This window comes from Rhea americana, unplaced genomic scaffold, assembly GCF_003343005.1.
Source record: "Rhea americana isolate MKP2758 unplaced genomic scaffold, rheAme1 scaffold_13, whole genome shotgun sequence".
In the NCBI taxonomy this organism is placed as follows: Eukaryota; Metazoa; Chordata; class Aves; order Rheiformes; family Rheidae; genus Rhea; species Rhea americana.
In genome coordinates this window covers 5394029-5408532 of record NW_028185372.1, presented here as the reverse complement: position 1 = coordinate 5408532, position 14504 = coordinate 5394029, and the positions used below count along the sequence as shown (strand labels likewise).

The 14504-nt window shown below is 34.7% G+C and overlaps 1 protein-coding gene across 1 annotated transcript in view; it reads left to right on the top strand.

Annotated features, from left to right (window-relative positions):
• The window catches only part of HCN1 (hyperpolarization activated cyclic nucleotide gated potassium channel 1), a 194224-nt gene that overhangs the window by 13866 nt on the left and 165854 nt on the right, over positions 1-14504 (top strand). Inside the window, exon 4 of the mRNA XM_085297700.1 lies at positions 5690-6113. Coding sequence (XP_085153826.1) covers positions 5690-6113 — 424 coding nt within the window. The remainder of the gene's footprint in view (positions 1-5689; positions 6114-14504) is intronic.

The window sequence follows — 14504 nt, the reverse complement described above, 5'->3', positions numbered from 1 at the left end:
CAAAGGACTTCAATATTTGTCTAAAATCATATGAAGATTTTTTGGTGATCCAGAAACTTCATTGTTATTATTTAATTGCTTTTAGTCTTAATCAGAATGAAACGATTAGTCTGGAAGATTCCCAGAAGCAGCATTGCTTGTAATTCCTGCAGTGACACTGAGTTTTCAGAACTTCAGCTTCTGCCTCATCCCAGTCTCGCTAGCCTCAGGCAAGTAGAGRAAGGCTTTCTGTTTTTTCAGCAGGCTCCATATCTAATCCAGTGAAAGTTCATGGAACTTGATTTGTTTCAAATTAAAAAAGAAGTAGCAAGTGTTCATGAAACATTTTCATCTGAGAAAGTGTCAAATACTTCTGCTTAGTCTCAATGATGTTTCTGCAGTTCAGACTCAACACTTGAAGCTGATGAGATGCTATTAGTAGGGTCATTCTTAGAGCTATTAGTACTCTACTAATGTGAAGGGAATTCCATTTCAGCCTTCCAAGAGTCCTCATTTGTATTTACTTAGCAGTATTTTGTCAGAGTAGAAATAGAAGGGAATAAAGAATATAAATCAAGTTTAAGGAGCATTCAGGAGAATCTTTTTTTTTTTTTTTTTTAAAAAAATAAACCTTCTACCTTCCTAAAGCTTTGCAAAATTAAATGCATTCAAATGAGGAAAAAGTTTTATCCAATAGAAGGACAACACAACAATAATGACAGAAATAACCTGTTTGGTAGCCCGAAACTAGCAAATGTGAAGAACAGTGACATTTCACCAGTTATTTTAATGCATATGTATTAATTTGATCATACAGATAGATTAGGGAAATTTTAAATTTGGAAGCTTTCAAATCAGAATATTGCAGTATTTTATATTGTCTTTCACATTATACATGCAGAGGTCAGAACTCATAAATCATACACAYAGAGGTATCTCTAAGCCAAAATCATGGAAGCGCTCTACTATGTATTTGCAAAACTTAAGCAGAATTTGTTGCATAGGGGATGTTGGATGTAATATTTCTGAGCAAAATGTAATTTAATATTTCATTTAAATGCCTATTTAGGCATTAATGATAAGTAATATGTTCCTTCTGGATAGCAGGAGACAAATGTGACAATCTTTTCAAGTGCATATGTGTGTATGTGTGTGGAGAGGGAAAGAGGGAAGGAGAGAGTGTGAGAGGGAAAGCAAATGAAAACGCGTAGCTGAGCGGAAGGGAATGTCCTCGCGTTCGGGTGGATTGTAACGTGATTGCATGGCTGCGATTCAGAAAGTTTTTGAGCGTGCACCTATGCAGCCRTGGGGAGAACTAGGGTCCCTAAAGCAAAACCTCCCTTTCCTTCCCACATGTGCAAGTTGCAGATGTTTTCAGGCATGTTTCACTCTCTGTTATAAAAGACTAACGTTAATAAAGGTGCACAGCAAAAAGATGGCATCTCTTATGAAAATAAATTTTGACATGGATGATATCAAGTTTAGCACTAGTCACAGAATGCTGTGATAAAGTTTTAAATTACTGTTGTTTCTAGTAAGATTGTTTTATTCTGTACAGGACATCGATTTCTCTGTTAGGTGAATTGATGATCCATGAAGGAAAAGAAATAAAGATGTGTTTGAAGGTGAGAGAAAGATACCAGAGTATTCATTTCGCTGAACCAGTGAAAGTAGCCAGATAAGAGATTTAACTAAAGAGGAGGCAGGTTTTCATGGAAAACTTGAGAGAATTTTCTGCAATTATTGCTTCTCTGAATGGACACAGTAAAATCATCTCAGATGAATCATACTTGATTTTTAGGTTATCTTTCAAGTARTTTGAATGAACACCTTTTCTAATGCCCTTCTGCTTTATAGCATGGCTGATGAATATATGTGAGTGAATTCTACAAAGATCAAGAAAATCTTTTTTCTTTTTAAGAGCAAAACGTAACAGTAAAACTTCAGGAAATATAAAGAATTATGATCTTAAGCAAAGTCCCGTAGCCTTAAGTCGCACAACTCAGTGCCTTAGTGAGAGATGCACTTCACTCTGCTGGTGTGATTGGGAGACCATTGACTTCGGCTAGATCTCTCTGGACATGCCGGAAGAATAATCATATATCAAAAAAACAACAATTCAAGGATATTGTGACTACTTCCCCATCCATGCTGTGTCAGTGGACAGCAGCCAGGAAATAATAAGAAAAGCAAGTACAACTGACTTCTTACATTGTTGTGTATAGTGAATTAGAGAGCAAATTAACTGATTTAGAGCTGAAATGTTCTTAAAAAACCACTTGTCTCAGTGTTGAAGGTATAATAAAGTAGAAAATAAAATATTCTTTAGAATTTATAGTGGCTTACATTATTAAGCTTGGTACAAAYATGAACTCATTAGTACTAATTAGTTTTTTATCACTGCTTAGGTAGGCATTCATTTTAAATAAATAGRCTCTTCATCCTATCTAGGATGGGCARCAAATAAACCACCAAAACTTCAGTATGTTTCTGAGATGTGAAAAACACTGTTGTATATAAATTTTGAAAGCGTAATAGATGTGAATGAAAAGACTGGTGTAAAAGGACTACAAATCAAAACARTTTTATTTGAAAATGTCAGTGTAATAACTAGTGTGATTGTTTTATTTTTATGTAAAATGATTCTTTAGAATATAAAAATTCTAAAAACTGTCTTTGAAAACCTTTTTCAATACTTTTTAGACTTGATTTCACCTGGAGATGTTAGAACCATCATTTAGAAGCATTTAAAAACTTTGAATAATATTAATTCAGTGCAGATTACTGCGTTGACCTCTTTTATTTTACTTAGCACAGCAACCAATAGTAGCAATACTGATTTAGCTTCAGAGGAACAATAAGCTCTTGAGCTGTTTAATAAACTGAGAAAAATGATGGAGTTGGTTCTTCCTTCTCATTCTAAGCTCTGAAAGATATCTGCACCCGCAGGTTCTTAATCTTTGCATCCTTCCCTACAAGTCTGTGTCATAGGCCTGTCTCTTTCTTGCTGGTTGTCAACATTTATAATACTTACAAAAATCTGGATCTTTGAGATTCTAAGTTTCAAATTTACAATCATCCTCATTTAAATGAAAATAGAAAAAATAATCAGTGCTGAAATAGTTTGAAAGAAAGGGCTACCTCTGTGCCTCAGAAGCAGCTCATTGCACCACTGAGGCGCTTGAGCTCTCAGTTTCGCGGAGAGGAGGACGTTCTGAACGGACAGGCAGGGAACGCGTTGTATTACTTGCTCTGCACAGGGCACCGAAGGGCAATACAGGGAGTTACATCTAGTTTTTCTCACCTGAAAGAAAAATATCATAAAACATGGGCAACAGAATGACGTTTGGAAACATTTTTGTGAAGGAAAAGTAATGATTCATTTTTAAGTGAAAAATGAATTGTAATGCAATAAGACATTTTCTTACTAGCTAATCACATTATACTGTATTTTGGACTAAAATGCAAGTACAAAACTGATGCAATCTAATAGTCCTTTCAATGTTATTTCATTACTGAAGCTGTAACTTTAATATAACTTGCACTGACATTCAACATCAGGAAGTGCGGTATGTTTTGCCTAATCACAGCACATAATAATCCTTTAAATATTAGGGTATTATAAGTTAAAATCACCTGGTTCAGTATTATATTTTATTTTGGTTGAGCGGTTGGTTTTTGTTAGGCTTTGGTTAGCTGTAGTAACTTAACACTTTCTGTGCTGGTTAAATTTAAAAGTAAATCTGAAATTAAACAATACTTTGATTAGGAGCGAGCCACAGCTGAATGTACTTCTCTGTTGTGATTATTATTCTAGTTCTTTCCTATTCATTTTCACAGTTCCTTGGAGAAGTGTATTCCCCCAAATCAGGTTGATGAAGTATTTTGRCTGATAGTGTTGTAAAAGTGTTTGTAGTAATTGTAACTATAGATCATAGTAGCAGTGATACATGAATGCAGCTGTTTRTTCTGTATGGTAATACTGGAATCTAATTCTAGATTATTGAAAAGGAATCTGGTAAAGCAGTAAGCGTATTAAATGAATTAAATAAATGACGAGAAATTTGGAAATTCTTGCCGGTTTACAGCTATTGTTAATTAAAAATACATGCAATCTAATTAAAAATCTGAATATTCATAGGAATTAATCTTCACGTTTGTACTAAATGTGAAAATGTATGAGAAAATCACATTACTTGTGCTACATAAGGAAGTACTTGTAAAGACGTTTATGAATATCAGTTAAAGGTGCTGATAGGTACTGAAAGGTTCTAGAAAGAGGAGTGAGTCTGCAGAGAACAGTTGTTGATTTGGTTTCTGTGCCTTCCCAGATCAATTTTAGCTGAGCAAATCGTGTTGCCCTGCTGTCTTTGAATACTGAGTGTGTGTAGTTCTCATGATATCTGCATCAGTAAAATAAGATCTCAGTATTTTTTATGGGGTTGTTTGAGAAACACAAGAAAGGGAAACTGCATAGAAATTTAGTAAAAGTCCTAGAATTTTAGGCTGGAAGGAACTGCTGGAGGCCATCCAGTCCAACCGCCTGCTCGGTGCAGGACTGCAAAGTTAGACCAGTCCTCAAGCAGAACAAGAGGTCATCCTTTGAGTTTGTGTTTTCTAAGGTTCACTTTGGGTGCTTTTATTAAATAATTTTCCATGATAATTTTTTCATTTAGGAATTATTATGTCATCCATTAAAACTTGTTGGTGTGTATTACCATCTCCTTGAAATCTTTCATCACAATAGCTGTATATTTATGTGGTAGGCAGCCTTACTCGCTATTTCTATAGTAGATACTAAAGAGGTGATCTGGCTTTTTACTGCCTGTACCAAGCTCTGTTGTCAGCAGGATTCATAGAGGAGTCTTTAGATACCTCTGAAACAAAACAGTGAAATACAGCATCCATTTCTTACTGTGAAAGTCAAAACTATTATTATTCAAACCACTTAGCTCTAAAAGAAGACAGGCTATCAGGTTGTAAAAATGCATGAAAGTTCAATTCAGGTTGTAAAAGTAAGGGAAGGTTTTGATATTATCTAATTTTTGCTTCTGTTTTTGCTTCAGTGCTTTTTTTGTTTCCTGTAATTTTATTCTAGCACTGTAATGATATGAGTATATTTGCAAAGAGGTACTTACATTTAGTACGTTATCTGTTAGATATTTGGGTTTCCATTTGGATAGAAGCCATGAAAAAAAATTTAATCACATTGCTAAAGCACTTGTGATTGGCACTGAGCATCAATTTTACTTTTATAAACATGGTAATAGGTTTTGACAGGAGTTTAGAGAAGGCAACTGAATGCTACACATGCACCTTTCAGATATGCTGTGGAATGATAAGCCACGGTACAGCCACACTTTATCCTAGATGCATATCCTTGAGAAGAAGTAAGGAATATAATGAAATGTTCAAATTACTTTGTCTTCTCTACTGACTATGAATATATCAAATGAGTTAAAGAGTTTTCTTAGCGTTAACAAAATATATCAGCATCCTCATATATCTTGTACCTCTCTACAACAGCATAGTATCACTACTAACCTGGTATGCATCTTAAGGCAAAACTGACCCTGCGTTACAGTATTGTAGTTAATTTGTTTAGAACCAAAAAATATACTTGAGGTGAAGTTGATGGCAAGATAGAGACCATTTTTCTAAGCAAGTTATACCATATTACATCAACCATTCTGTCTCTTCCATTTCTTAGGTTTTACTGGGACTTAATCATGCTCATAATGATGGTTGGAAACCTTGTCATTATACCTGTTGGAATCACATTCTTCACAGAGCAAACAACAACACCATGGATTATTTTCAATGTGGCATCAGACACTGTTTTTCTATTGGACTTGATCATGAATTTTAGAACTGGGACTGTTAATGAAGACAGCTCTGAAATAATACTGGACCCTAAAGTCATTAAGATGAATTACTTAAAAAGCTGGTTTGTGGTTGACTTCATCTCATCAATACCAGTGGATTATATCTTTCTCATTGTAGAAAAAGGAATGGATTCAGAGGTTTACAAGACAGCAAGAGCACTTCGTATCGTGAGATTTACAAAAATCCTCAGCCTGTTACGTTTATTACGACTTTCAAGACTGATCAGATACATACACCAATGGGAAGAGGTAAGATATATATGTTTAGATTTTTGTTCACTCAGATCTTATTTGTTTAGATACATCAGTTAGGCTTCTCCAAAGACATACACAGAACCAGTGTGAATTCAAGAGTTTTTACTCACTAGTTGTTGCAGTTACATGTAGGTGCTAGCAGAAAAGCCTTTTTTGAAGAAACCACAGAAGAGATACCGATTCCATCTGTTACTGCCAAGACTGAAAATAGGTTTGGCACCATCAGCACGAGGAGCATGAGCTCATGCTGAGAATCAGTCAGAAATTTTAGGAACTAGCTAAAGCTGCCTGTGAATTCAGTGGATAGCACTTAGAATTGTGAATTAAATACTTCTGTAATCCAAGAGAACTTAAAATGCAYGTTCATATTTTTCTATCGCAGAAAAAATTGAATCCATTTATAATTGAGTAGATTTCCTAGAACATTCRTTGTCTGAAGGCTTGTATGTAGGCTGAATATATTCAGTATTTTCTTTTCGTTAAAAAAAAAAAAAAGTAGTTCAAATTTTGAGTCATTTCCTTCTAAACTGGGAACTCCACTGTTTCCAGAAGTGACCTTATGCTGCCTGCCAACTTGGCATAGTGACGTTTCCAGGAAATTATGGCATTCCCTAATTTGGCATGCTTAGGCCTAGGAGGTATTTGAAACTTTGGCGCATATCACCATGATTCAATCATTTCATTTTTTGCCTGTCCCCATTTCCAATGTTCCAAATATCATAACATATTTTAAAAGGAAGCACTAAAATACAGGAAAAATAACTGCTGTTTTTTAAGCCTTTCATGCACATAAGTGTACTGAGATTTATTTTGTGAAGCATTTTCACYGAAAGACAGTATTAAAAATATTTGCATGAATTTACTTACTTTAATTTTTAAGTTAAATGAATATTCAAAGATTACTTGGTATCCTTTCTGGTGATTTTTCCGCACGTTATATCCCTTACAAATCATTACATTTCCCTTTAACAGAAACCGAAATGCTACGCTTTCTAACAAATGAAGTCAGATTTTATTAAAAAAGGCCTGATCCTGGATGACACTAACTATCAAACTTCTAATAAATGTATAAATATTTCTCAAAAACCTCCTGGAACTGGTGATTATTTTTACTATTCTTTTTTGTGAATTCTACATCCTTTTGCCTCCTTTAATGCAGTGTAGCTATATTTTTGACACAGAAATAGAGCACGGCAGTTTTGTAGGCAGCTTAACTAAGGCAAATGATTAGGAACATCTTGCAGTTCTACCATGAAGCTGTGCTTTTTTTCTCCGCTGTGCTTTACGGAGAGACAACCTTCTGAAGTGCATTCAGTGACGTTGTTTTCAGCTTGAGTTAATGGCTTGCACAATAAAACTCAACTAAGCAGCAAAATGAATACGGATCCTTTTTTTTCCCCCCGTTGTCTCTGTTATCAAAGATAAATCAAGTATTATAAATCAAGAATAGCTGAATCTAGCACTAAATGGGACTAAAGCAACCAGAGGATGTAATTCAAACCAACAATGTAATCTGTAGCTAATGACTGCGGATTTCTACCAGAACAAAGGTGATTTCTCTTAGCTATCTATTTATAATTTTGTGTCCAATTCCACTAATAAAACTTGAGAAGTATTTGTCCTATGATACTTTTTTTGCCAAGTATTAAAAATAAGTTGAGTCTATGATTTTAGATTTGATAACATGTTAGCATGCTCCCTGGACATTTTCAGGAAGGTAAAAGAGGAACTGAAGTAATATTATTCTGTTTTTGTTTTGAACCTCCAATAAAACAAATACAAGCTTGTTGGCTCCTTTTAAAATGGTGTTCTGATGACTGTGGGAACCTGCAAGTACGATGRTAAATACAGAGACTGAGTCAGAATTTGATAAATTCCCAAATGAAATGCATGCAACAGTCTTCTCTTTAGCTCATTTGAAATGTCAAAAAGAAAGGCAGTCATATGGGTTTTCATGTTTGGCTTTTGTTACCACAGAAGTTTATTATTATTTTGAATGTAGGGTGTGAAAGTGTTCTGCAAGGTGAGCCGTTGTAACTTCTGAGAAATCGTATGTTATGGCACTGTAATGTTTTAAAATAACAAAACCAGGTAGGGATGAACTTTGCTGGACTAGAAAATCGTAGTTGGATTATCCCATGGTGATAGTCAGGGAAACCTTTGCTGGTGATATTAATTTTTCTGTATTGTGGTTGTTTGCACCTGGAGAGCAACTGTTAACAAACTTGTTGATGACACAAAACCGGACCCTGTTTATCTGCGTGTTTAAAAGGATTTAGTGTTTTTTGCATATGGGTTGACATGTGCATTTTAAATATAATGTAGATTAACCTGAAATACTGCATATTTGGATCCAGAATAATGAGCATTATGTCAAAAATATTGAGAGGATGATCAGCAAACTCATTCTTTATAAACTGCCAAGAGGATGCTCCCTGGAAAACTGATCAATGAACAAACAAGGTTGTCCAATATGGCTCTTCTCCCACAGAGATGTTTTTGTGTCCTTAAACAGAAAAGAGAGGTTGAAATTGTTTGGGCTTTTCCTTTCTTAGTCTCATGTTTTCTGAATTTTAAGATGAGTAGGCAACAATTTTAAGGCTTTTTAATATGAAATAAAGAAAAGGAACTATGTTTCAAAAATAAATTTCCACRTCATTTCAATCAGTTAAACCAGTGTCAAGCTGCTAGAAATCTTATATAGTAATAYGGCAGTAAATAATGTATGTATTTCAGAAGCTTTCTCTTTAATGGTTATGAGGCAACAGAGCTGTAGCCTGTCGTGCCACATATATATATAAAATCTGACTGATACTCATTCCAGTCTGATGTTAATAGTTTGTTCAAAAAAATGACAGTGGAAATGAGAAAAGATGTTTAAGCAAAGATACAGAATATATTTTTGCAGGAATTATTTTTCTGAATTTACAAATTCATATTGTCCTCAACATATTTTTATCTACAGTATCTGATGTGCCAGCCTTTTATCAAACTGGATATCAAGAAATAGATGCTATACTTATTTAAATAAAATTATATAATTAATATGTAAGTAAAGTTTGCTATTTAAATTGCYGATTGCAGAAATTATATTTTAACAATAATTTCTTACAGTAGATTTATTTTTTATTAGGATAGATTTCTGAAAAAAAATGTTGACTAGGAAGTACTGGATCTATTTATTACTTAGCATAACTTTATTAAATGCAGAGAATCCAAAMTGAGAGAACTAGCAGTGTTTGTCTGACATGATCAGGAAGTGAAGATGCAGAGAGACTGGTGAATAACTTAAAACCAACGCAGCAGAAGAAAATATATTTGCTTTAAATAAAATAATAATAGGATGTTGAATGATCTAATTCACAATTTTTTTTTTTTTTTGGTAAAGTGTTTCTAAGAGAGATCATGGCTGTTTGAGCTGCTGACCCATGAACCTTTTACATAGGCTTGCAGGCAACTAATTAGTTATTTCTAGTAGTTGTCTATACTTTTAGGCAACTAAACAATAAAAAATAAAAGATGTGAATAATGAAGAGGAAATATATTGTTATAATGAACTTGTTTGCATTTTAAGATAATTGTTCATTTTTTCTCCTTTGAATTTCAATTAAGAGATCTCAAATGGTATGCCATTTTTGCTTTACATTTACTTGCAGTATAAATTTACTGAATCTTTCAAATCATAATATATTTCAAAAACTAATTGAAAAATAGAATTTAGCCTTCCTTAAACTTGTTATAATGACAGAGGGGGAAGTAGATGTATAAATAAATAAAACCTGAACTCCTAAAACTGTATCCTAAATCTTAGCATTCTAAGATGCCTGATGATTTAGAATTAGATTTTAAACTGACTGACTGTTTATTGCAAGAGGTGCAAAGAAGGTTGTTTTGTAAATATGCAATGATTGTAAATTCCAGCTATATCTTATTTTGGTTTGACTTGTACTGAAAACTGGTTTTCACTTTACCTAACCTTTTTAAGGTTATGAGCCTATGTTGATGTCCATTCTAACTATTGCTAATCCTCAAGTGGTTAATGAAACTTTCCCAGAATTTCTGAGCATATCTGACGAAAGTGTCTTACTCTACTTTTACTGTTTTATTCCAAATCATCACAATAATAACAATCCAGAAAAGCTCATAAGCACAAGCTTGTTTGAATGCTAAGTCACACTGAAATACTTAAAAATTAAGCAAGTATGTAAGGGCATTACCAAATCAGATKCTGTATTAACAATTTCATCTATTGCTTATGGGAGATATTATCCCATCATAGTTATCACAGATCACCACTAGGTGTCCTCTATTTTTGTTCCTATTCTACTTATTGCTACCAGTACAAAAATTGATATTATTTGTATATATTTATTTATATATATATTTTATATTTATTTATTAATTTCTGTCTAAATAAAAATACCATTAAAGAATGCATGTATTACCTGTATAAGAGAAGACTTTTACTTTACAGTAGCATGCCTTTTCTGTGGTCTGTGTATAGATGACTTGCCTGACACAAAATCAAACCACTTTCTTTGCTCATCATTTTTAGTCTGTTGAGAAGTCAAGATTTTGTCTTTCCTTTGGATCATTGATTGAAGAATTTTGTGGGAAGGGAGAAAGAACAAGTTAGGTGGGTGTTTGGCAAAAATGGATAAAAACATATCTTTATCAAAAGAATTATTTATATTAGTTAAATATGTCTATGTCTACAAGAAATGAGTTTTTCCTTTTAATGATGGAATTATACAGCCTTTTTTTCTTTTCTTTTTTTTTTTTTAATTAACTGTGCCATGGAAATGGGAGATAACATAATAGTTTCATTCTTTTACTCTGTTTAAATTCCTGTCCTCCAAGGAGATACTTTAAAATGTACTCTCTAGATCTTTTCCAGTTTTGTATATTAATGAAGTACTGAAAATAAGGGTACTGGTACAGGTTGAATGCATTTATTAATATATTGGCTTAAAGTAGGACATATATTTTTATTGCTTTTTATAGATGCATCAATGAAATATAAGTTGTCTATCTCATGGAGGCAAGGGGTGAAATGTGACAAACATTTCCAAGACAAAAGAAGACTTAGAAGAGTCTCTTAGAAAGTCTGTGAAATTCTGTAGCAAGGTCTCCATTGGATATCTTCTGCTCTTCTAGCATGGAGAGGTCTAAAGTAGGACAAAATTGCTCTTTCCAGCCAATTTCTTCAGGAAAGAAACAGAAAATGAACAAAAGCTTTTCCTTCTTTTAGAAAGACATGCTTGGAAAATACATTATGTTTAAATTAATGAATTTACTGAGGTAGTGAATTTGTGAGGTTGTGTGGATCAATGAGGCAGACCAAAACCCTAAGTAGTTTGGCTTTTATTTTATTTTATTTCATTTTTTAGAAGTTTTTCTGAACTGAACTATGTAAATATACAAACTGTGATGAGTTAATTGAGTAATTGAGCTGTTCAGCRTGTGGATCCTTGTTACCATATCTAAGTCTTGTACAGTTGACTTGCAATTTGTGCTGTGTCTTGGGTATCTGCAGTGTTTCGATGTGGCTTCTTCCTCTACTCTGAAGTAAGGATGAAGCTGCTGTCTCATGGGCTTGACACATGCTGGCTAGCTTCGCGTCTTGTGTGATCTGGAGGAAGAAATATGCTATTTGCTTGCAATTTGAAGTGTAAAATCTAAAAGAGCTGCTTGTTCACCATATCTGTAGTAGAAGATCTTTTACCTCATCCCAGTAGAGACTCATTCCTGTCACGTGGCTGCTTCTTTTAGCCATTCTRGGTTATGTGGTCTCACAGAGAGACCTCCACTTCTGAGCAGGAAGACATTTAAGAGGTTTATCATTGGTTTTCAGCCCTAGGTGTACTAMCCTGAGGTAGGTTTTTATTCTCCTCTTATGTGACATCAACCAGTGCTTTACCTCTGGGTTTTTGTTTTCTTCTCAAGCCAAGAGTAATTTGTTGGTCTGTTAAAAATCAATATAATCTATATAATCTATAGTGTAGAAACTGGGAAGAGCAGTCGGAATGACTGATATACTATCTTAGTTTCATTGCTTTGAAGGATTTTCTTATTTTGAATATGCATCCTCAAAAGCCACCTTCAGCCTCTGCATTTGATTGGAAGGTTTCAGTCGTTGTTTGGATGTGAACTAGTGCATGGTGCTCAATCAGGACGGAACTATTAGAGTTTTTCTACTTCAAGCTATACAAGTTGATCATTTAGAAATGTCAAATAGCATGTAGCACAGGATTGCTTAGCTTAGTTCCCCAGAGGGAACACGTTCCTTCCGTGCCTGTGAGTTGCACTAGCTGTCAGTTCATTACTGAGTACGATTCACAGTGTTGGTGTTTCTCTGTAATTTGATTGGGATGTTGGCTAATGGGTAGTCTGTCTCTATGACCGCGACTGAGAGCAAGATATTTTATCTGCAAACTCTGATCCTATAAAGCTGTTAYTCTGAATACTAGCCCTTTTCCTTTCCACTCAAAATTAGAAATTGATTTAAAAAAAATTTTTTTTAAGCCAAGTGTGTGATTAAGAGAGTTTATACTCTGTTTTGATAGTCTATTTCTAGTTTACTGAATATAATTTGCTTATGATTTTAAATGGCACATATATATATAGAACTGAAATGACGTAAAAGATGTTACACACAAATTCCAATGTAAGATATTATAAGAGCAAAAATCAGTGTTAAGATACATAGATCTGCAAGTCTCAGTGTTTATTTAATAATATTTTTTTCTTTTCATATGATTTACATATGAAATGTTTTCATAGTAGCTGGTTGTCTTGGGTTCACTACTTTGTGTCACTGTGATGATGTATTCACCCCTGCAGTAGCATTTCTTGGTGATTCCAGTTGATGAGTTTTGAAAATGATGGAACTGTGTCAATGTAAAAGACGGCCGTCTTTTACATTGAAATGCAACACAATTTTTTTAAAAAGAAGCTTTTATAGTCTAATTTGTTGTTCATTAATTTTTGAGCCTTTCTAGATATAATAGTGGTTTTGCATGTGCTGAAACTTGTATTTGTTATTCCTGGTAGCAGATTTGGAAGAGTGGGAACTATCCCAACTTAAGCTTTTAATACAGGTGAAAAGCTTCCTTGGCTGGGCTTTCAGGAGCTTTTTATAGAAGCTGCTGAACATCATGTTAAAAACACATATAGAAGGATGATTTTCATTAAGAATTATGTTATTAAGTGTAATGCTTACTGAATTACATATGAAATGAACTGTGAATTTCTAGCTTAAAGAGGGAGAGGATTATAAATTTTATTAGGCAGTGTTTTAAARCAACATATATTATTAAGTACTTCTAAATTCAGTAGTTGAAAAATGCACAAAAATGGCTTTTAATTAGACTTAGAGACATTGAGTCTTTAGGGTTTATGATTGTAAACATTTTGTCTGCAATTAATAAGCCTGGAAACTCGCAAACAGAACAGAGCATCTAACTGCTTGAATTCCTTGAGCAATTTTAGCCAGCGATGACAGCAATGCCTAAAGCAGTCTCTTTCTCTTATTTCTTGCTGTGATGTGTGCCCCTCACAAGTCTAGCAGGCCATCCTTTTCCTCTGCATCGCTGACTCGTGCTGCGCAAAGGCACCTGCCTTTATGAAACGAGACGATGTGTTCGCAGATCCTAGTGTCCGACTGGGTTATGAGAGCAAAACATAGCGTGCAACAAGGCACGCTGTCCAGCGGTGTGCGACCAAGCCTCCAGGCGCGTGGTGGCCACAAACCATGCCTGGGTGTAGACCTGTTGTGTGCCAGGTTTGCAGCCCAAGGATTGACAGGGCAGCGGCACGCAGGATACACCCCACGCCAAGTGCGGAGCGAGCAGGGGACTGCAGCTCTCCCGTGAGACAGAGCTGAAGCTGCCCACCAGGTTGTCCTGTTCCCAGCCTAGAGCTGAAGAGCTGGCAGGAAAGGTGAYTGCAGGAAAAGCGTTGTTTGGGCAGGCCCAGGTCTGGTTTGTGGTTCATAGTTTGGGCAGTGCAATACCAGCATTCCCATAGCACATGTGCATGCGCACGTGTATATATGTACATATATATTTGTGTGTGTGTTTAAGTATGAATATACATGCGTACACACATACAAATATACATATACACATATACATACATATATACACACACAYGTGTGCTCACATGCTCCCTTTAGTTCTCTGCAGTGATGACACAGATTGGAAACCTGCAAATTGTGTTTTCCAGCTGCTTTCAGTGTAGTTTAACGAGAACAACAATTTTAGGGTTTGCTTTTTGGAGACTAAACTCAATCCCTTCATTTATCTCTCTGCTGTGACCAGTTCAGAATGAGTTTTCACTTCTAAATTATTCACTAACAGTAACTTGACTAAAAGATATCCTCTG